Source organism: Mus caroli, chromosome 4, assembly GCF_900094665.2.
Source record: "Mus caroli chromosome 4, CAROLI_EIJ_v1.1, whole genome shotgun sequence".
In the NCBI taxonomy this organism is placed as follows: Eukaryota; Metazoa; Chordata; class Mammalia; order Rodentia; family Muridae; genus Mus; species Mus caroli.
In genome coordinates this window covers 14,305,073-14,330,337 of record NC_034573.1, presented here as the reverse complement: position 1 = coordinate 14,330,337, position 25,265 = coordinate 14,305,073, and the positions used below count along the sequence as shown (strand labels likewise).

The window sequence follows — 25,265 nt, the reverse complement described above, 5'->3', positions numbered from 1 at the left end:
AAAAAAAAAAAAAAAGAGAGAGAGAGAGAAATGTCAGGATTATTTAATTGTCCTATATTTTCATTTTAGTTTCAAGATATTTTTTTTAGTTCCAGCATCATATGCTGGTTCTCAGAAGCCAGAGGAATGAATGGGAATACTTGGAAATAGTCTCCTAATCTTTTACTAATCAGATGATATTGTGTGAACACATATGTTAAGAGAATTGTGAAGTAATACTTTTAATATTGCTTGTATGGCATCCAATAACATTGAAGGTTTCTTGGCCAAGGGTTGGGGGAAGATAATTTACCCTGAGAAAGAAAGTAGTGATGTGCATCAGAATCTACACTGGGCATACCCTTCCTACAACTGTTAATGTGAACAATGCCTGATTAATCTGACCAAAGCTCCAACATAGATGTCTTCTGATTTGCTTTGCTCCTGTCTCCATCCTATATGGTCATAGGTCACCTAATTATTTTATTTCAGTTATCTCACTACACAGATTGTTTAGTATCTGATAATGTACCACCCACAGTGCAATTCGTTTTAATCATAGACATCCATGCAAAACTAATGTATGCTTAAAAAATTAAAATTACTCTTCCATAGCATTGGGAGAATAATAATTGAGAGAGCTAATAAATTCTCAAGTTAGAGAAAAGTGCAGAATATACAAGCAATTGATGACATTTGGAGTAGTATAAAGACATATAATTGCCTCTGAAAATCAGTTTGCAAAGTGTCTACTTACAGGAAGTGAATGGGTAACCTGTAAGAAAGTGTATCTCATAGCACTTTAATGGTATTCTCCATTCATAATGTGATGTAAACAGTCATGGAATGGGGAACTACAATGCCCACTCTCCATATTACAAAGAATATGCTTTTTAAGAACTGGAAGTGATTGTGAATTATATTACAGTACGAACAGGAGAATATACTTCCCAGGGCTGCAGGTACACAATTGAGCGTCAAGAATCAGGTAAGACAAGACGTTGTCGAAACTTACTGTGTAATATGACAAGTGCTGCCCACTATCTTTCTGGGGCAAATGTTAATAAAATTATTAGTAGGGATGTCTTGCTATATAAAGCAGGAAAATGGCAATTTTGTGGTGAGAAGATAAGGGTTAAAGATTTTCCTAATCCTATTTTTCTTATAATGGCTTGTCTATTAATAATGAATGTTACCTTGTTCTTTTTATTAAAATCCAGTAGTTACTGCATGACATAATTTAGAAAGGGAAGGGGTAATGATATAATTATATGTAAATTAAAATAAAAATATTCCTAACTGAAAATAATAGCCTAAATCAAATATTCCTGTTATTCTTTTCTAATTGTGGGTGCCTTCGTGTTGCCCTGAAGTTACTATGCTACTGTAGACTGGCAGAAATTAGCTTAAGGTATGCCAGGTTTGACCGATGTGTTAAATATGTATTTGGTTTCCATTTATTTCAGTGATTGGTGATGATGGACTTTATGTCTTACTGACGGGCCAGGCTCGACGTCGTGTAAAGGTGTTTAGAAGTCTGATCGAAGAAAACGACTCAATCATCACTTCACTCTACAGAGATAGTTTCCTTTTTGATGCAGAGTTACAGGATTCTACAGTGGCTCAGCTGTATGTACCTTCAAAGAAATTAATAGTAAGAAATTTTATTTCTTTATAAATGCAGAGAATAATATTACAATTTTTAATCTCTTTTAAATTTCTAGATGCCAACATCTTTGGACATTTAAATTGACCAAAATAACATACTTTAAATTATAAATGGTGCTGATAGTTTTGAACTAATACTTGATTGAAAATTTTAATCATTAAGCCTTCAGTAGTTATTGAACATTTGAAATGGTTACATGGTGTATTTTCTAAAATGACAAGATAGGAGTGGCTGATACACTGGAAGTGAAAAAGTATTCTCTTGAATGAAGAAATGAGGACAGATGACTTAAGGGGGGACAGAGGAGGTTAGTAACATGTGACTTTAAAATCACAGCAGAATGTGGTGTTTTTAATGTATTTCTTAATATCAATGCTTAAGGAATCACAGAACAGGTTGCATTATAATAAGTAAAACATACTTTTAAAAAATCTCTGGCTTCTTTGTAGTATTTCATGACTGTTAATGTAACAAAAATACAAGCTTAAGAGCTTTTGACTCCATATATGGGTTAGATTAATACCTTTCCTTTCTTTTTTCTTAATATGTTATTAATTTTTAAAAATTATATAATTTCACATTTCCTCTCCTCCCTCCTTTCATATACGCACTCCCTCTGCTTTCTCTCAGGTTGATGGCCTCTATTTCTTTTGTTATTGTTACATGCATAAAGATGCATAAAAAATGAGGCAGGAAGTCTCACCTTAAATATGGACAACATCATTCCATAGGCTTGATCTCAGAGAGAATTAATGTGCAAGTGACCTGAGTAGCATCCTCCACCTTTCTCTGCTTCCTATCAGTAGACTGGTTGTCATTTTGGACTGGCTATACCTTCACATATTAAACCACAATTAATTCTGCATTCTTTACAGTGATTCTTCAGAGAGTTTGTCAGAACAACAGAAAAGGTACTAGTCTCTTCCTTCAGAGATCTACTTTCTTTCTTCTAGAGGTTTTTGTTAAGTTTGTTCCTAGATAGATTCTTGAAACTCTTTGGGAATTGAAGTAGAGCCTGTTATCTTTCTCAGTGTGTTTTGCTGCTGATACATAAAGAGGCTTCTGATTTTTGTAGGTTGATTTTTACATCCTGCTACTTTGTTGATAATTTCTAGAAGCTTTCTCAGGAATTTTTGAGTTCTTATTATAAAAACATATCATCTGAAAATAGAGATATTTTGACTTCCATTCTGTCAATTTATATTTCTTTATTTTTTCCCTGTGTTTTGTGTTCCAGCTAGTGCTGTAATTATAAAACTGAAAAGGAATTAACTGAAATAGAAATTTATTTTTAATGAAAAAACTCTATTTCCTATATTTAATGACAACAATTTCATACAAAATAATTTTTAAAATTTTGATTGTAAGAAAGTGAGAAATTAAGTAATTCACTAAATTGCTAACATTAATTTAGGATATTTAACTTGACATGCCATTCTTTATGCTTGTGTACAGCTGTTAATATGTTGTGTGGATGTAGGGGCTCTGTCAGAACACTTTCTTAACTATAATTATGTTTTCTTTATTTTTCTCTCATAAAATACATTCTGACTCCCTTCCCTCCACTCCTCCAAGTTACCTGTATCCTCCTATCCTGTTCCCCATATCTATTCCTTCTTTGTTCCCCTTCAGATAAGATCAGAGTTCCTAGGGATAGCAAACAAGTGTGACATACGAAGTTGGACACAAATCCCCCTATCAAGTCTGGATAAGGCATCACAGTAGGAAGAAAACTGACCCAAGGACACACAAGTGAGTCAGGGACCCCCACTCACAAAGCTCCCATTGGTTCCAGTGCACAAAACTTCTATTTCTGATTAAAATAGGCTTGCCTTTTGCCTTTAGATATGTTGGCTATGGCAGTAATAAAGTTCTCCTGTAAGACCTTGTTCTCTCTAGCCCTGGGTAAATAGCTAGATTTTCAGTACCAGGACTACATTCCTTGCTTTTGAATAGACCTTAAGTGCACTTAGAGAGATGCTGGTATTGTCAAAGCCAGTATTGTATCTTTAGAGATATTTTACCATGCTGGTAGTTGATGAGGAAAACTCAAACTCAGAGGAATTTTCATGCCTCTAATGAATTCCAATCTAGTTGAATATTGTGATGGTTAATCTCAGTTGTCAATTTGATGAGATCTGAATTCATCTGGCAGTCACGTCTCTGAGCCTGCCTTTGAAGGATCATCTTTACTAGATTGAGGTTACTCTCATGGTAACTGGCACCATTATTTCTGATGGAACCTGAAATAAACAGGAGAAAAATGAGCTGAGCACATGAATACATCTCTCCTTTGATTCCCAGTTGTAAATCTAGTGTGACAAGGCTGCCTCAAGCTCCTGCAACACTGACATTAATTTCACTATGGATTCTACTACATTGAACTTAATTTTCCATTTTCAGAAATTTTTTCCAACAACAGAAAAGTAACTAAGGCAGGAGTCTATACTTGATAACATACATGTTAAATGCTTTGGAAGAGTGTCAAGTTACTAACACAAAGTTTGATGAGATGTTAGAGATGTGAAGCTTTCTCCTGGGAGAGGAGGAAGCCGGAATGAAGTCTAAGGAAAAGTAGTAACTGTACAAGAACAGAAGGAGTTAAAATGTTATTATAAAACTTAATGATTCAAATAGGTATTTAAGAAGGAAAGTGGCTGCATTAGTATAGGCAAACCTTACACCTCATCGCTTAGAAGATTTCATTCAAAGGCTCCCTTGACTTCTGGTTTAAGATTTAGCCCTTGATTCCTCCAGCTGGAGACAGAGAAATAATGGACAGTTTAATTCAGGACCCCTACTAGTGTCAGTGTCAATCTCTCAAAAAATCCTCCTGTGTGTTCTTTGTAAATCTAGAGAAGTTACCGGCATCCTGCCCATCTTATGAGATATTCCATCTGATGACCACATGACCACAATGAAGAGTTCTTCCAGGGTTTTACTCTCTTACCACCCAAGGTATTTTTCCTTTGAGTGGGATCTTGAATAATACAAAGAATAAAATCAAAACAAACACTTTATAATTAGTATCATGTCAAAGACATACTAAAAGATTTTAAAAGAGAACTAAGGAAAGAACCAATGAACAGAAATGGGTATGTAAAGGCAAAATTGAGATTTTTATTTAAAAAAAGAAGTGTAGCTATCATTGGACGAATAATCACAAAAAGTCACAATGGAGATAGCAATGCAAGATTAAATACTATTAATAACAGAGAGATATGGAAATGGAATCAGAATGGCGTTTTAGTAGATAGAGTTATTAAGAGCTAGAGGTTGCAGTCTAGAGCACTGGCAAAACTATTCTATAAAACACTAAAGAGCAAAGTCATAATCTCTGAATGAGTAGAGCCCTGAAATGATATGGTTTAGATGATAATATATTCATGGAGAAATGTTCATCAGAGGTTGATATGGGGCTGCCATTTCAGTAACTGGTCAGAACTGGCAAATGGTTTGGGAGTTTTCCAAGTAAAGGTGACTTCATGGTACCAGCATTTTTAGAAAATTGAGGAATTTAAAGTACAGAACAGAGAGCAGAGGCTGGAACCTTTGCAGAGACCCCAGTGAACAGTGAACTTCATCCAGCTGCAGACAGATGTCGTATGAACACGTGTGGATCCCATGGTTGCTCCAAATGCTGTACGTTGCAGTCAACCCTGCTTTTCAACAAATCAATCTGTTCTTCTCTTCTTGGAAACAAACATTTTGATTAATATTATTTTTCCTTCATATGTCCAAAGATCAGTAATACTAAAAAAAAATAAGGTTGTTTGGTTGGTGCTGTAAGGTACTTTCCCCCTCTGACATCATGAATCTTTCAAAGTTTTCTCCTGGGAGTCTTGACAGCATTCACAAATTCACTGTAGAAAAAAAAAAATTGAAGCTAGCATTACACTTTACTGCAGAGTCCTCCAGCAGACTGTCTCTTCATGCTGTTGGCTTTTCCTTCACACTTATTTGATTCTTCCCAGTTGCTCATTAAAGAACAACTTCAGTGTTTTATTCAAATACCCGTTGACATTTCAATTTACCTCTGATTTGTTTTCTGTGGTGCACTTTGATTAATTTTTCTCACATTAGAAACAAACATTTGGAATTAATCTCACAGTTATTAGAGGTCTATAGAGATTTATTGAAACTATTGCATGTAGATATACTGCAAGTATATGCTGTGTGTACTGCTCTGTGAAGAGCAAGCATTATTTTTTTCATGTATGGAGATAATCTTGACAATGAAATATGTCTCTGAAACTACAGAAGCATTTCTCATAGATCAGACACAGTCATAGGTTTTGAGGCAAAAACAAATTTTATGCAGCTGAGGTTTGTACTCTTTCTTATTAATGGCATAAAAAACCAATTTGCTTACTTATAGTCCAATAATTATATTTTATCCTCTAAGGTTCCTGAGTACAATATAAGAGATAACAATTGTGTTCTATTAAAAATATTAGTGAGCAAAAATATCCAAAGCATATGAGTGTTAAGTTAGTCTATACAAGCATTCTTTTGTCTTACTGGAGGTAGAACTCACAGCCTTGTACCTGAAAGACATCTCACAAATGAATTACATCCTTACCCTTTAAGACAATTATTTTGAGGTGCAATATTTATAATTACTCTAAGATAACCATGTTTTCCCTCAAGTTTCAGTAGAAGGTAGGATTAGAGGAGTATGATGCTATGTCTATTTTTAGAAATGTAAAGAATATATATCTTATTTTTCTCACTGGTGGTTAATTGTATATGCTAACATGAGTGGACTAAGGTGGCTAATAGCAGGCAAAACATTATTTTTGGCTGTGGTATGACTCTGGGGGGTGCTACTCCTCTGAGTTATTTCAGGATGAGATTAAGTATCTGAGTTAGTAAACAGAGAGAAGCACCACACTTATCCATGTGAGTAGACAACATTTTTTTCCATTGAAAACCTGAGTGAAACACAATAGTAGAGAATAGTCGATGGGTTTTTGTTGAATCGAAGTATACAGATTCTGGTACCTTTGGTCATCAGAAGGAATTTTAAAAATGTTTGAGACATTCTATCTTATTCACTTAATTTTTAGTGCTCAACAGTATCATTTATATTTTACCTATGTTGCATTCCGTTTTGTTGCATTATTTCTCCTTAGGTAGTGTATTTTTCTATCTGAAATTTGTCTTTTAAAAATTTGTTCAACATACTGTATAGAACCAGAATTGCATTTGTTTTTCTCTATTTCTTCATTACCATTTTTATATAAATAAAAATTCCAGGTTAGGAGTTGTTCCACCTTAACTTTTTTATTTATTTATTTATTTATTTATTTATTTATTTATTTATTTATTTATTTATTTGGTTTTTTGAGACAGGGTTTCTCTGTGTAGCCCTGGCTGTCCTGGAACTCACTTTGTAGACCAGGCTGGCCTCAAACTCAGAAATCTGCCTGCTTCTGCCTCCCGAGTGTTGGGATTAAAGGAGTGTGCCACCATGCCCAGCTCCACCTTAGCTTTTTAATGATAGCCATATTTACAGATCAAATTATAAATACTATAAAAATGAAAAAAGTAAAATCAATTTGATGAAATTATTACAAATGCAAAAAGTACCAAAAGCCTTACAATTTCACAATTAATAGCAAGGTTTTCAATGTCATTTGTTTATTAATCAAGAAAAAGGCCTTCATGATTTTTGAGGAGTCATGGATACCTTCTGACATAATGGATTGTGAAGTAATTTGGACTAATTGACTGATGACAATTAGAAATGCCAAGGAACATAAGGCATAACATGTCTGCTTAAAATTATTGGTATAGGGGCACCAGGAAGAACAGCTTCTTTCCTTACTTCAACGCATGAGTACTGAACACAGACCCAGCTTGTTCTTCATGTGTTCATCTATTTGAAAGGCTTAACTTTGCAATCACTGTCATTCTCTGACCATGTTCTCATGTCCTTTTTAACTGCTCCTGGAGTTTCCATGTACTTGTATTGCCTATCCATTTTCCAGTCTGTTCAACACCCTTATTTCTATTCCTTCCACATTTATACATTTTAAGTACTAACTGCATATTGCATATAAGTTCAATTTAAATTTCTTTTACTACAAATAATGCATACATTCAGTAAATTTTATTTAAAGATTTTTATTTTATTTTTCCTTTAAAATACTTTTGCTATTTTTTATTTAGTGTTTTGATTTTATGTTTAAATAATTCAATATGAATAACTTCTTTTAAAATAATGATGATTTTCCTTCTTTTGTGTTTATTCACATATATGTATTATCATGTTATTTAGTTACTTTAAGGCTACTTGCTTCTGCTAAAAATTCTTTTGCTCCTAAAACTATACACAAGCTTAAATATTGTACATTCCTTAGTTGTTACTAGGATTTTCATTAACCAGTCCACTGCAAGTCTTGTACAATATGAAAACTCTGCACATATCCAAGTTGCGGGGCTAGATATTTTATTTTCTGAAAATTCTGCAAGGACTCACAGATAAAAGGAAAGTTTCTGTGTATTTAATGGATTAGTGGATATAGCTTTTCTTGTCTGCATTTTAGAAGTCCAATGTTTATCAGAATTCCTAGACTTTTGGATCAATTCAGGTGTCTCGCCTTGCATGGTAATGAGTTTAACTTCTGCTCTACATTCTAACAAGCTCCATGACCTCATCCCAGCTAAATAGCACTGTGGACCACTTTGGCCTCTGCAGGGATTCACTGATTTAAATATTCTCTTTCTGTAGGGTTTCTATGTCATGCCCAACTATTTATTTCATAAAAAAGAAAAAGAATAAGTCCTTCTCTGTATTTTAAATAGAATTGTGAATATCCTTCACCAAACAGGAACTTCAATAGGATTGTGTCACTTTTCATTCATATTTTCTATCATTTTTCCTAGGAAGGCAAAACATAAATACTCAATGAGGATGTGAATTTTTACCATAATGATTTTAATATTCTGGTGATAACATGCACTGTTTAAATATTTATCTGTCACATATTAAGTTAGATAACACTACATACATATACACATGAGTGATTTATCCATGACATAACACTGTATTCATTTTGTTTGTTATTACCAGCATACATGGCTATTAATAAAGAAGACATATACTGACGATTTGCAGCCCTTATTCCATCAAATAATTGTTCAATTCTGACTGTATGCCAAATATTTCCCTGGCACTTAAAGGAATGATGGAATAAAAGAAAGCAAGGTTCTTTCTCATGGTATTTTCTTTATATTGCTGAGGAATAAAAGGTGCTATGTCAAGGAAAAGGCATGTTTGGAGATGCATTAATGGTCAAGGCAAAGATGGTGGGTGTGGTCCTTCTTCCATGGCAGTGGAACTAGGACTCCAGTCCTCTTGCTGACTTACCTAGACTGTTCTCACAATTCTCACTGGTGTCTGTGTGAGTAGAAATCAATGAGTAATGCTGATTTCCACTTATTGTTTGATCCTCTTCACAGGTGAAAAAATGGGGTATCTTTGGATCACTGAAAGGTGGACCTGAAATGGATGAAAGTGACCGTTCAGTTGTGACAGATTCTGACTGTGAAATCCTGAAAATACCTGCAAAGGAGTATGAGAAGTTAAAATTGGTATGCTGTGTACATCTATTTTGCTTTTGAAGTCTGACTTGATTGTAGAGACTATGACTTGTAGTTTATTGGCTAATTGGCACTTTGTCAGCTTCTTTCAGTACTTGTCAGGAAAACCAGGGTCTCTGTGGGTGTACATTATGGGCATTATTCCACGTTTTTATGATTTTTAAGTTCACTCTTACAGGAAATAAGTAGTTTGTGTTTCACCAGCATTTCTGTTTGATTGGGACACAAATGATTGGATGATCACAGAGTTACTGTTTTCAAGAGCTCACTAATCTGTACCAATCTTCCTTCAGAATATGTGACTAGTCACTTTTTGTCAACTTGACACAATACTACTGGAAGAGGGATTTTAGTTGAGAAACTGCCTCCATCAGATGGACTTATGGGAATATTTCTGGGGCATTTTCTTGATTGCAAGTTAAAGGAAGAAGATCCTGGTACATCTGTGCAATGTAAGAAAGATAGCTGATTCAAGTGGAGAATTAACCCCCAGCAGACATCATTTGCCCAAGGTGTTATGTTCTGTTCCTGCCTCCAGGTTCTTGCCTCAAGCATCTATCCTGGCTTTTCTAGATCATGCACTGCAGTGTGGGGGCTGAAATAACTGCTCTCATCCTTAAGTTGCTTTGTGTTATTTTGTTTATCATAACAGAGAAACAAACAAAGACAGAATGGTTGACATGCTAATTCAGAATTGCACAAACTTTCAAAATCAGAACTGGATGAAAAGACATTTAAACTTTATTCTGAGCATCAAATGCTGCTGCTTATGACATTTTTATGTAAATTTGTGTTTTTCTAGTCTAAACCAAAACTGTTCCTGCCCTGGCACCCACACTTCTTTTAGAGGGTAGAAGAAACTTATCTAAACAGTGAGATTGAGAGGTCCCTGTAGTCTTCTTGACAGATTCTAATGTGAACTGTACTTGAAAGTCCAGTACTCATCCTGAAAGTTGAAGAACATTTCTCTTATTGCTTAGGATCTCAAAGAGTAAGAAATTTCTTTTGATGTGGTGACCTCACAAACTTGGGGCTGTCTCAGAATTCAACATTTTCCCAAATTCCAGATATTAGTATGTTTGAATTTCAGATTATTTTGCTTAAAATTGTTTTCTTGTTTTGTTATTTTCCCTTGTTAAAATCAATTATATAGCTACACACACACACACCATTTGAGCCTTGTTCATAGTATCTTTTAAATGTGTTAATATTTATAGAAATTTAAAGCATTATAGAACACCTTGAATATTTTGGCAAACAAATCTGAATATTAGAATTATAGTATAGCTATCAGTCATAGTGATAGTCAAATGTTACTCAACTTATCCTGTGAAGTGGCCATATAGCTGTTACTTTTCTTTTTCTGACATTTTTTTTAACTAGTTTTTGTTAATTTTTAATTATCACATTTTGAAATCTGACAAGGGCATTTTTTTTTACAGGAAAAAGTAAAACATGAAAATGCACAAAAGTTGAAATTAATCCGCAAGTGTCCTTTTTATGAAACCTGGCCTACTTTATCCATATGGGAGCTAGTTTCAATTAGTAAATTCAAAAATTTTCCTCCAGGTCACGGTGAGTTCAATTCAATGTTAGACTTGCTTCTCATGTAAAAGTTCACTGTTGTATTTGCAATTCTTTACAGTTTTGATAAATTAAAGAATGTAAGTAGTATATCTTTATATATGCATTATTTTACTTAGTGAATTATTAAGCATAAATTGCGTGTTTTAAAACTTGTTTTTTAATTAAAAAAAACATATTTTGTTTCAAGAGCAGCTTCAGTCCTAGCCAACTTTCTACATCTCTCCACATCTTCAACTCTCCACACTCATGTAGCTACACACTGAGAATTACAATAAGGGCCAAAATACAAAGGATAAGGGCGAGAAGTTCATGTAGTCACTGATTTCTTACTTTCTTGGTTAGTAAGTTCTTAACTAGCTAGTTTTCAATCAACTTCTCTGTTATATCTTATTAGTGAAAAGGTAAAAATTACAAGTTATCTATCACTTACCAAAGCCTTGACAAAGCATTTTAGATTCAGTTCGTACAGCTTTTGTGATATCTCATATAAATATAGACGTAACTTTACTATGGGTAAAAAAGCTAAATATGAAATTCACTTGTAACTCACATTTACTTTCTGCACATTGCCTGTAGTTCACACACTACTTTATGCATACTTGTACTCTGATTGTGACCTATCGTGGGAGATCAGATGTGTAATTTTTTACATGTGGCATTATGTTGGGTTAATAGCTTATAATTTTGGAGATTTAATATTTGCAATTTCTGGACATGAAGTATCAGTAAGATAAACAACAGGCAAAAGTCTGATTTCATTAGCCAATCTGGGGTGCATGTACAGGCCTCTTAGGGTTTGTGTAAACAAAGGCATACACAGTATTGAGTCTTTTTACATCATTTATTAACCCATGAGAACCAAGTAAACAAGAGAGGACAATGAAGACAGACCTATGCAACTGTGGGTAAGAGTTTTTGTCTTCAATTAGGAGTCGCTTTGACCCACCCAATACAGCCACGAGCAGCAGAATGAGCAAGCAGTGAGACTCCTCTCAATCACTGGTGGAACAAATACTTGAACTAACATAGTTAAAGAAACCTTTCAAGAAATACTGCTATCCAAATCTTGCAGAGCTGTGATGGCAGAGAGGTTAATTTCAAATTAGGAATGAGATTATAGCTCCCACAACTTTGATTCTGAGTTATAAATCTTAAAACATAGATAAGACATCCTTCAGAGGAATAGGTAATAGAAAAGTGGGTTTCAGTTTAGTACTGTGCAATTGTTCTTGGTGATATATTATGGAAAAAAGTTAGTAGTATGAGTGGGAAGCTTAGGTTTCAGATCTCAGAAATACTCCAATAAGCCATATTTGATACATTTCTTTCAGTGTTCATATTTACAATATCACTTGTTTATATTGTATGTTTTCATTATTTACATTTCAAATGGTTCCCCTTCCCACTTCTGGAACCCCTTATCTCTCCCTCCCCCTACCTCTATGAGGGTGCTCCCCCATCCATTACCCCACCCCACTCCCATCTTACTGCCCTGGCATGCCACTACACTGGGGCATCGAACACCCAAGGTCCTCTCCTCCCAGGATATCCTCTGTCACATATACAGCTGGAGCCATTGGTTTCTCCATGTGTACTCTTTGGTTGGTGGTCTAGTCCCCATGAGCTCCAAGAGATCTTGCCAGTTGACATTCTTGCTCCCCCATGGGGCTACAAACTCCCTCAGCTTCTCCAGTCCCTTCTCCATCTCCTCCATCAGGGACTCCATGCTCAGTCCGATGGTTGGCTGAGAGTATCCAGAGCTGTATTTGTCAGACTCTGGCAGAGCCTCTCAGGAGAAAGCCATATCAGGCTCCTGTCAGCATGCACTTCTCGGCATCCACAATAGCTTCTGGGTTTGGTGACTGTATATGGGATGCCCCAGGTGGCACAGTCTCTTGATGGCCTTTCCTTCAGTCTCTGCTCCACACTTTGTCTCCATATTTGTTCCTGTGAATATTTTGTTCCCCCTTCTAAGAACTGAAGTCTTCCTTCTTCTTGGGCATCATATGGTCTGTGAATTGTATTTTAGGCATTCTAAACTTTTGGACTAATATCCACTTATCACTTAGTGCATATAATATTTGTTGTTTTGAGACTGAGTTACCTTACTCAGGATGATATTTTCAAGTTCCATCTATTTGCCTACATATTTCATGAAGTCATTGTTTTTAATAACTGAATAGTATTCCATTGTGTAAATGTACAACATTTTCTGTATCCATTCCTCTGTTGAGGGGCATCTGGATTGTTACCAGCTTGTGTTTATTATAAATATGGCTGCTATGAACATAGTGGAGCATATGTCCTTATTACATGTGGAACATTTTCTGGGTCTATGCCCAGGAGTAGTATAGCTCGATCATCAGGTAGTACTATGTCCAGTTTTCTGAGGAACTGCCAGACTGTTTTCCAGAGTGGTTGTATCAGCTTGTAATCCAACCAAAAATGGAGGAGTGTTCCTCTTTTTCTACATCCTTGCCAACATCTGTTGTCACCTGAGTTTTTAATTACCCTTTATTTAAAAAGATTTATTTAATTATTCTGTGTACAGTGTTCAGCCTGCTTGAGCACTGGCAGGCAAAAAGAGAGCACCAGATCTCATGACAGATGTTGTGAGTCACCATGAGGTTGCTGGGAATTGCACTTAGGACATTTGGAAGAACAGTAGATTCTCTTAACACTAAGCTATCTCTACAGCTGGTCACCTGAATTTTTGATCTTAGCTATACTGACTGGTATGAGGTGGAATCTCAGGGTTGTTTTGATTTGCATTTCCCTGATGATTAAGGATGTTGAACATTTTTTCAGATGACTTTCAGCCATTTGAGTTTCCTCAGTTGAGAATTCTGTTTAGTTCNATTCCCCATTTTTTAATAGGGTTAATTGGTTCTCTGGAGTCTAACTTCTTGAGTTTTTTGTTAGTTAGTTTGTTTATATTGGATATTGTCTCTCTATTGAATATAGGATTGAATAAAAATCTATTCAACAAAATGCTGGGTCCTGTTTATATATCCACTCTGTTAGTCTATGTCTTTTAGTGGAGAGTTGAGCCCATTGAGGTTAAGAGATCTTAAGGAATAGTGAGTGTTGCTTCTTGTAACTTTTGATGTTATTTTTATGTTTGTGTAACTATCTTCTTTTGAATTTGTTGAAAGAAGATTACTTTCTTGCTTTTTCTAGGGTGTAGTTTCCCCTATTGTGTTGGAGTTTTCTATCTGTTATTCTTTGTAGGGCTGGATTTGTGAAAAGATATTGTGTAAATTTCATTTTGTCATGGAATATCTATGTTAATTGAGAGTTTTGCTGAATATATTAGCCCGGGCTGGCATTTGTGTTCTCTCAGGGTCTGTACAACATCCAGGATACATACATACATCCTGTATGTCCAGGAACTACTAGCTTTCATAGTCTCTGGTGAGAAGTCTGGTATAATTCTGATAGGTCTGCCTTTATGTGTTACTTGACCTTTTTCCCTTACTTCTTTTAGTATTCTTTCTTTGTGTTGTGCATTTGATGTTTTGACTATTATGTGATGGGAGGAATTTCTTTTCTGGTACAGTCTATTTGTAGTTCTGTAGACTTCTTGTATGTTTATGGGCATCTCTTTCTTTAGGGAAGTTTTCTTCTATAATTTTGTTGAAGATATTTACTGGCCCTTTAAGTTGGGAATCTTCACTCTCTTCTATACCTATTATCCTAGGGTTGGTCTTCTCACTGTGTCCTAGATTTCCTGGATGTTTTAGGCTAGGAGGTTTTTGCATTTTGCATTTTCTTTGACTGTGTGTCAGTGTTTTCTATGGTATCTTCTGCTTCTGAGATTCTCTCTTCTATCTCTTGTATTCTACTGGGATGCTTGCATTTATGACACCTAATCTCTTTCCTAGGTTTTCCATCTCCAGGTTTGTCTCCATTTGTGATGTCTTTATTGTGTCTATTTCCATTTTTAGATCCTGTGTGGTTTGGTTCAATTCCTTTACCAGTTTAGTTGTATTTTCCTGTAATTCTTTAAGGGATTTTTGTGTTTCCTCTTTAAGGGTTTCTACCTGTTTACCTGTGTTCTCCTGTATTTTAAGGGAGTTATTTTTTAATGTTCTCTATCATCATCATGAGATGTGACTTTAAATCAGCGTCTTGATTCTGGTGTGTTGGGGTATCCAGAGAGACCTGGTTTCTGATGATGCCAAGTAGCCTTGGTTTTTGTTGCTAATGTTCTTGTACCTGTCTCCTGCCATCTGGTTATCCTTGGTGTTATCTGATCTTAGTCTCTCTCACTGTGGCTTGCCCCCCACCCCCTGCAAGCCAGTGTGTCAGAACTTCTGGGAGAACAGCTCTCTCCTGGAGGAATTTGGGTACAGGGAGCTGTGGCACAAGATCAGCTCTGGACACAGATAAAAACTAGAAAGGGACATAACAACATTTCTTAAAACAGAATATTTAAACCATACTGCATCAATATCAAATATATATTTCTCATGAAAGCTAAATATTAATAATATTGGAAGGATAACAAATCCTAAACACTAAACCATCAGCCAGGGAAATGATATTGATTATTTCACAAAATATTTAGGTAACTAGGTAAGAATACTCACATTAAATTATTATACATATGAAAATCACAGAATCAATTTATAAAATTAGAACTTCAGTTTTTCAAAATTCAGTATATTTATTGCAGAGAAATACTTGATGATTGCTGTTATTTTGGGTTTATCATAGGTTTCCTACTTTACACCAGACATGTTTAATATTTCTCTCAGAGGACAGTATATATATAAAAGTAGATCATAATTAAACTGTATAAAACTATGTGAACAAAATATTCTGAATGTGGAAGGATCAACTATTCTATGACTTAAATGCATTTAGTTACTATTAATAATGTTTCTCAAACTAAAACATGGAACTAAAATACTTAAAGAGCTAAACACATTAAAGAACTAAAAATATATCAGGGTCCTTTCAGCAAAATGTTGCTTGGGGCCTAGCAAACACAGACGTGGATGCTCACAGTCAGCTATTAGATGGATCACAGGGCTCCCAATGGAGGAGCTAGAGAAAGTACCCAAGGAGCTAAAGGGATCTGCAACCCTATAGGTGGAACAACAATATGAACTAGCCAGTACCCCCCTGGAGCTCGTGTCTCTAGTTGCATATGTATCAGAAGATGGCCTAGTCGGCCATCAGTGGAAAGAGAGGCTCATTGGTCTTGCAAACTTTATATGCCTCAGTACAGGGGAACGCCAGGGCCAAGAAGTGGGAGTGGATAGGTAGGGGAGGGGGAAGGGTATGGGGGACTTTTGGGATAGCATTGGAAATGTAAATGAAGAAAATACCTAAAAATAAAAAGGGAACTAAAATTATACTTGGCACAGCATGTTTCATATACTTCAATATCTGAAAGGTAATATTTGTTATACTATCTTCTGTGTTAGACACCTTGTTATACTGAATAAGTAAAAATAAAACTCTGTTATTATATTAAATTAATAGACTTTAGGACTTAATCATTGGCAGTTTCTGACTATGTTCTTTTCTAGATAATCACAGCTTCTTATATTTTGGCCTCATACATGAAAGAACCTGATAACCATGCTTTCTAGCATTACTGGTAGTTTTCTCCTGAGTTACTCTTTTTCAAAGTGTGGCTAATAACTAGCTTATTTGACTAACCAAGCTGTTCCTATACATAGCATATACATATATAAAGAACATAGGTTAACTTGACAACCATTGATTATTATCTTCTTTCTATTGGTAAGCAGTCATTTTTCTCAAGTAGAACTTGACATAAACAGAAAATAAAGAAAAAGTGTAATCAACAATTTACTTCTTAAAGACTAAATATGGAAATGTAATAATGGCACTGAGAAATAAAATCTTGTCACCGAAAGCCACAGGAGTTTGAGTTATCAGATACATGGTTTGGCACTTGGCCTAGAGAACAACTGCAGTTTAAACCTCTGAAATACAGTCAGGATTTTGGCATCAGCTTCTTATCCATCAAACTTAGTATACATTTAGTATCATTCTATCATGTACTAGTTTAATTCTGGACATTTAAATGAGTACTGCAGGTAATCAACAATCTTGGTTCAGTAATTATTAGGCTCTGGCAGAGCCTCTCTGGAGAGAGCTATATCAGACTCCTGTCAGCAAGCACTTCTTGGCATCCATAATAGTGTCTGGTTTTGGTGAGTATATATGGGATGAATCGCCAGGTGGGACAGTCTCTGGATTGCTTGTAGCTTATCTTCCCACTAGGCTTCACATTTTTCTGGAATTGACTCATTTCTCTTCTTTTTCAGTAGGAAAAAAAATTACTTAGGATTGGTAAACTTTTTTAAATTTGTTGATGAATTACTGTTATGGTGGCAGTGTTGTTGCAAAAGCTATGATTTATTACTATGTAAAGAAAATAATTAAACTCCATGCTGGTCAGTTTATGTAGGTTCTTTTAGCTCTTAGTACAATATTTTCACTGAATTAGTTTTGCTGATTGAATTTTAAGACCCCAAATATGCTCTCTGTTCGCAAATTTTCTACATAAAAATGTTTTTATTTGACTTTTTTGTTACAAATTTCTCCCATTAGAAGGAATTAGTAGAGAGCTCTGTCATTGTAATGCATTGCCTATTAATAATTCTGAAAATCCACAAGTTTTAAACACAATAAAGGTAAATGAAACCCAAAATGGATTTGAGATGGTTGTAAGTAAAGTAGACAGTTTCATGTTGTTAAAGACATTAGGTAAAAAGTGTCTGAAAGTCCATTTCCACCATGAAATCACTAGTAGTAAAAGAATTTGTAGAATGTATTGAATATCATACTTTCTTTTCATTCATTATATTTAAATTCATTATATAACTTTCTGCTTTATAAGATGATAAATCAAATGATCACTCATAAATAAAATTAATCAAAACCTCCCAATATATTAAAACTCTCTTCTTCTATGTATCCTGCTGTAAACATCACATTGGGAACCACATGCATATGAACTGTTGAGAGACTTCATAATATCTTCATCTTGCTTGCCAAGAGATGAGAAATTTAGAGCTCTTCCCTGGAATCCTTCATGGAGATTTGGTTCCAAGTGATGGACTGAGATCCTCAACAGCCTTTGAAGGGGATTGGCTAACAGCTTTTTTTTAACAAGCCTGGTGAGGAGCAAGCGAGTCTGAGGCTCAACATTTGTACCACAAGTGATGAAACTAAGCCACAGCAATGGGGTTTCCTCCAGAGCTGCTCTACTTTGAGCAGACTTTTCCACTGTTGGTTTTACTTAATTGCTGCTTTCTGCTGAAATCTAGTTTTGTACTATTCCTGGTACTATTCCTGGTGCTTTCTAACACTGAAAAATAAACTTTTTTGTTTGTTTGTTTGTTTCCTTGCTTTAAAACCTTTTGGGATAGCATTGGAAATGCAAATGAAATAAATACCTAATAAAAAATAAATAAAACCTTAAGGAAGTCTTTTGTCTCTGCCTAAAAATCAAAAGCTGTGAGCTGGTTAACAATTTCATCAAAGGCAATTAAACTTCCGTAAGGATTTGTTAGAATATTGTCATTTGACTTTGGTTAATTAATATGTTTACTGAACAATGGCTGAGTGTGAAATGTTATACTAGTTGGTTTATGGCAATAAAAAGCAATGTATTTCTAATCACTTAAAATCAAATATTAAAGTAACTACAAAGTATTCATTACTACAGTGTTTGTATTTTAATTTTAAAGATTTAGTAATTAAAAAACATATGGAGTGTAATTTAAAACTGATGAGGTGTGCTACAAATATCATCCATTAAAATAATGTTTAATAGGTCATACTATATTACCAACTGTGGCAAATATTAGTTGACTGATTTCTAACATACAGTAAAATAAAAATGAAAATGGGTATTTGATTGTCTGTATTTAGAAAATACAAGGAAGCAGTGATCTAAATTGGAAAAGAGACAGGTGTATTTGGCAGACCTTGCTGAAAATAGCTAATAAAACAACCTGACTTTGGGCTTGAGTATAACTCAGCTGTGGAGTGTTTACATAGTACAAGTCTCCAAGATTCTTCTCTGCTGCTGCCAAAAGAAGACTCAGTCAAAAAAACACAAGCAAGGGGCTTTTCCTATGTAATGAAATCCAGTGACTCCCCCAGAGGCTCTTTTATTGTTGAGAATAGTTTTTGCTATTCTTGGTTTTTGAATATTCCAAATGAATTTGAGAATTGCTCTTTCTAACTCTATGAGGAAATGAGTTAGAATTTTGATGGGTATTGTATTGAATTTGTAGATTGCTTTTGGCAAGATGGCCATTTTGACTATATTAATCCTGCCAACCATGAGCATGGAACATCTGGTGAAATCACTGTCCCTGAAGACCTAGAAATTAACCCACACAACTGTGGTCACTTGATCATTGACAAAGAAGCTAAAACCATACAGTGGAAAAAAGACAGCATTTTCAACAAATGGTGCTCGTTCAACTGGAGCATGTAGAAGAATGGACATTGATCCATTCTTATCTCTTTTATCAAGCTCAAGTCCAAGTGGATCAAAAATTTCGACATAAAACCAGATACACTAGCCGGGCATGGTGGTGCACGCCTTTAATCCCAGCACTTGGGAGGCAGAGGGAGGCAAATTTCTGAGTTCAAGGCCAGCCTGGTCTATAGAGTGAGTTCCAGGACAGCCAGGACTATACAGAGAAACCCTGTCTCGAACCCCCCTCACCCCCAAAACCAGATACACTGAAACTAATAGAAGAGAAAGTAGGGAAGAGCTTCGAATACATTGGCACAGGGAAAAATTTCTGAACAGAACCCCAATGGCTTATGCTCTAAGATGAACAATAGACAAATGTAACCTCATAAAACTACAAAGCTTTTGTAAGGCAAAGGACACTGTCAACAGGACAAAATGGCAACCAACTGATTGGAAAAAGATCTTTACCAATCCTACATTTGATAGAGGACTAATATCCATATTTACATAGAACTCAAGAAGTTAGACTCCAGAGAACCAAATAACCCTAATAAAAATGTGGTACAGAGCTAGACAAAGAATTCTCAACTGAAGCATATCAAATGGCTGAGAAGCACCTAAAGTAATGTTCAACATCCTTCATCATCAGGGAAATGCAAATCAAAACAACCCTGAGATTCCAGCTCACACCAGTCAGAATGGCTAAGATCAAAAACTCAGGTGACAGCCGATGCTGGTGAGCATGTGGAGAAAGACGAACACTCCTCCATTTTTGGCGGGATTGCAAGCTGGCACAACCACTCTGAAAATCATTCTGGATGTTCTTCAGAAAATTGGACATAGTATTACCTGAGGATCCACCTATACCATTCCTGGTCATATACCCAAAAGATGCTCCAATTTATAACAAGGACACATGCTCCACCATGTTTATAGCAGCCTTATATATATTAGCCAAAGGATGGAAAGAATCCAGATATCCTTCAACAGAGGAATGGACACAGAAAATATGGTACATTAACACAATGTGATACACTCAGCTATAGAAAACAAAAAACAAAAAAACCCAGTGACTTCATGAAATTCTTAGGCAAATGGATGGAACTAGAAGATATCATCAATTTTAAGTCCTTGGTCCTATGAAGTCTTGAGAGATGCTTCATTGTAGGGAAATGCCAGGTTGGGGAGGCAGGAGTGGGTGGGTGGGTGTTAGAACACCCTCATAGAAGTAGAGGGAGGGGGATGAGAGAGGGGGATTCCAGGGGAAGAATGGAAAAGATTATATTTGAAATATAAATAAAGAAAATATATAATAAAAAAGGAAATCCAATGAAAAGACTATATGTATATATATATATGTATATTGATGCTTATATATATGTATATTGATGCTTATATATATGTACATACATATATATATATGTATATTGATGCTTATATATATGTACATACATATATATATATATGACAGTTGAAAGAATAAAGACACTGAAAAACCTAATGGTTAGCAATTGTTTTATGTAAACCACAGGCACAAAAGGCAATGATGACTAATGATTAAAAAAATTAATATGACAAGCATTTTAATTATTCAAGACTGTTGTTTAGCATATAATATATCATGTTTTCAGTACATCTTAACCCTATTGGTGAGAAGTCTTCACATGCAGGGATTTCAAAAATATAATTTTTATTATTACTCTTTATATTACCATTCCTATTCCTATTATCATCATCATCCTCACTATTACAGGAAGAACATGCCACATAGTCTTGTCTGGCTTTCAGGTTATTTTTAATCCAGGCTATCCTGAAGCTCAGTATCCCTGCTTTAGCCTCTCAAACACTAAGATCATGGGCAAGTTCTAATATGCCTTTCTGTTTTGATTTTAAATGTCATACATATTACATGGCTGCTAGTCAGATGCAGGACTGCGGATGCCCAGGAGCACACTCCAAATAGCAAGCATGTGGGCTTTGGAAGCACAGGGTTCAACATGGAGGTGGGATGATCTTTTCTCTAATATTTCCTAGAAACATTTTGCTACACATCACCCTTATCTGAGTGGTTTTTAAATCTAATCTATTATTTATATGATCCTGAAATTTTTCTAAGACCAAAGCTAAAACTAAGTTTCCAGAATGGCTTATGCACAGATATTTGAAATTTTTATTGTTATTATTAATCTTGCATGTTATAAATTCTAGAACTTTAAAAAAAACATGATTTTATTTATTTCTCTCTTCATTTGGGTATTAAAATTCAAGTTGCTCTTTATGTTGACATCGGAAAACACCCTTATATGTGCTAACAGGAACATGCTACATTTACTTTCAGCTTTACTATGTAGCAGTACTTATTTATGAACTTACGACAATATTGCTTGCTGAAGAATACAATTCAGGATCTGACCATCTTTATTACTTTATAAACATTCTTTGTCATTATTACTTAGGTACAATTTAGTGTTTTATGTCCTTTCTGTGGTACAATATTGTTTGTGAAGACTCTTTCTTTCCCTCTTTCTCTGTCCTTCCCTCTTTTCGTTTCTTTTTCTTTGAAAGAGCTGTGTGTGCTTAGGTTCATCTGGAACTCATGATCCTCCTGCCTCAGCCTCTGTAGAATTGTGATTTTAAGGCTGAAGCCATCATGAACAACTACTTTCATTTTGTTCCTATGAAGCATGCATTGCTTTCCTTTTCTATTGTTTTAATTGTTTTTCTTATGCTATGATGCAAGAAAACTGTTGCTGGTGCAGTATCCAGTAAGAGAAATGTCTGATGAATGTTTAAAATTTAATAAATTCAAAATATTCTATGGAAATAATTTCGACTACTATCATTATATAAGTCATAGAAACTTAGTCCTAATTTACCTTTGAGTATGGTGCAATCAATTGAGTGCAGTGAGCTCAGTTTAGAAAAGAGGAGTTGACTTCAGAGCAGTTGAGTTCTTGGAATTCAGAGGCAGTCTTTCCAAGTAGAGTAATTCTTCAGAAGACAAGAGAAGTCAATTTGAATGGAAAGGACTTTGAGCCAGAACAGCTGCATTGAACAAGCCATCCAGAGTTCAGAAAGGGATAGAAATATTGAGTTTCCTTAGCATTAAGTTTCAGAGGCTAAAATAAAACCTTCTAGGCCTAGGTTAGTAGATTGAGGTTGGAATCTAAAGCCTTCAAGGCTGGAGAGTCCAGAAGACTAGATTGTATGGAGGCAAGATAGCTTTCTGGTGTAGGCTGAGGAATAGTTAGAAAGGCTCTGAGCTCAGCCCAAACCATGTATTCATAAATATTTGGTATGCCTCCCATCTCATCTCTTCATGCTCATTTTATCATTCATTTTCATTTCTACATATTAAAGTTATTGTTTCTTTTATTTATTCAATTTTTGTAAAGAATTTTATTGAAAATTTGATGGGGATGAAACTTTAGATTGCTTTTGGTAGTATGGTAATTTTCACAGTTTTGATCCTACCAATCAGTGAACATGGTAGATCTCTTCATCTTCTGATATTTTATATCTTTTTACAGTTTTGTACGGTTTTTAATGTACTTTACTTCCTTAGTTAGATTTATTCATGATTTTTAAAAGACTATATTTCATGCTATTATTTATTTCCTTGTGGGTGTGTATGTCATTTCTAGGATGTTTACTCTTTTGATGAGTGTATTTATAAGCTGTAAGATTTTTCTTATAGGCTCCTAAGAATATATATATATATATACATATACATATACATATACATATACATATACATATACATATACATATACATATACATATACATATACATATATACATATACATATACATATATACATATACATATACATATACATATACATATACATATACATATACATATACATATACATATACATATACATATACATATACATATACATATANACATATACATATACATATACATATACATATACATATACATATACATATACATATACATATACATATACATATACATATACATATAGTCTAGAATCACATCTCCAAAAAAACAACACTTTGCTATTTCTATCCAGATTATATCTCTCATTTGTCTTATTGTTGTAGGTAAAATTGGTGAGTTCTATTTTGAACAGGAGTGGACAGACTGGATAACTTTGCTATATTTCTGATTTTGTGGAAATACTATGAGAATTTCTCTAGTTAGGAGGATTAAGATGATGTTAGCTCTGGGTATATTGTATATTTGCCTTTATTATGTAGGGAAAAGTCTTCAGGAATTCATTCATGAATGAATGTTGGATTTTATTAGAGATCATTTTTGCATGCAGTAAAATGATCCTGTGCTTCCTGTTCTTGAGTTAATTTATATCAAATATTACATTTGCTGATATCATTATGTTGAACTGTCTCTGTATCTTAGAGATGATGCTATCTTTGGTTGTGGTGGAAAATCTTTCTGATGTATTCCTGAATTCCATTTCTAAGTTATTTATTGAAAATGTTTGTGATTATTTTCATCAAAAATAATAGTTTATAATTTTACTTTTGAAGGGTTTTACTTAGTTCTTATATTCTTTTAGCTATTGTAATAGGCATAGAAATGACTTCAAATATATCTCTATCTCTATGTGTCTATCTATCTATCTACACACACACTTATCAGAAATCAAAATTGCTAATTTATTTGCCAAATGACTAATTCACATGCAAAGTATGTTTGTTTGTTTTGTTTTTTTTTGTTGTTGTTGTTTTGTTTTTTTGAGACAGGGTTTCTCTGTGTAGCCCTGGCTGTCCTGGAACTCACTCTGTGTAGACCAGGCTGGTCTCAAACTCAGAAATCCACCCTCCTCTGCTTCCCAAGTGCTGGGATTAAGTGGTGGTGTGTGCCACCACTGCCCAGCTATGGCAAAGTATGTTAGTGAATGACTATATCCAGAATTTTCAAGTAGATCATATGTACCATAACACAGAGTCTGATAAGAAAAATACAGAGAAACTTTGATAGGGAAATAATCAGAATAGAATAGGCAGTCAGAGAGTAGACTGATATGACCAAAATATAAAATCTAACACAGTGAACAGATGCTAGCAGAAAAAGGTAATTAATGCCCCCCCCCCCCCAGCATCAAGCTGCCTGGGTAGTTAGTTTTATTTACCCTTTAACATAAGTTATCAAGGCTCAGGAACTCAACATTGCAACCTTTTGTTTTCAATGTCTTTTCTGTTTGTTTTGTTTTGTTCTTACTTTGTTGTTACAGGAATTACTTGAAACAAATACAATTATATATGATGAATTTCCTGGAGATTTTTCTGGATTTATTTTTCAGTATGACAAATTATATATTCAGAATGTAGAATAGGTCCAGAAAGTATTTGCTTACAAATTTGTGGTTTCAATTCTTGATTTATATCTCTCATTATAGTTATTGTAAGAGAGAGAAACAACATGTTTAGCAGTTGTATAAGCTTAAAAAATATTACTGCTGATCTTAAAAATCTAGCTTCCAGATAGTAAATTAAATGAAAATGAATTTTAAAATCATTACTTTTTATTATTTTCTGTCCCTTTGATCCAAATAGCATTCAATGAGGTACATTCCAATAATGGAGTGCTCATATAGTTAGAATCCTTATGAGAGAAATCTTTCCTTGCATTTAAACAGATAACTGCTGAAGTTTTTCTTACGACATATACTACATTCCTCTAAATTTAAACATCTATTCATACATATAATCTTTATCAATCTTATATTTTCATGGAAAACTATAATCCCTATTAGAAAAATGGACTATGGGGCTGGTGAGATGGCTCAGTGGGTAAGAGCAGCCGACTGCTCTTCCAAAGGTCCAGAGTTCAAATCCCAGCAACCACATGGTGGCTCACAACCATTCGTAAGGAGATCTGACTCCCTCTTCTGGAGTGTCTGAAGACAGCTACAGTGTACTTAGATATAATCAGTGAATAAGTCTTTA

General features: G+C 34.7%; 1 protein-coding gene across 1 annotated transcript in view; it reads left to right on the top strand.

Annotated features, from left to right (window-relative positions):
• The window catches only part of Cnbd1 (cyclic nucleotide binding domain containing 1), a 323,182-nt gene that overhangs the window by 209,436 nt on the left and 88,481 nt on the right, over positions 1-25,265 (top strand). Inside the window, exons 6-8 of the mRNA XM_021159705.1 lie at positions 1,446-1,633; positions 9,116-9,247; positions 10,699-10,831. Coding sequence (XP_021015364.1) covers positions 1,446-1,633; positions 9,116-9,247; positions 10,699-10,831 — 453 coding nt within the window. The remainder of the gene's footprint in view (positions 1-1,445; positions 1,634-9,115; positions 9,248-10,698; positions 10,832-25,265) is intronic.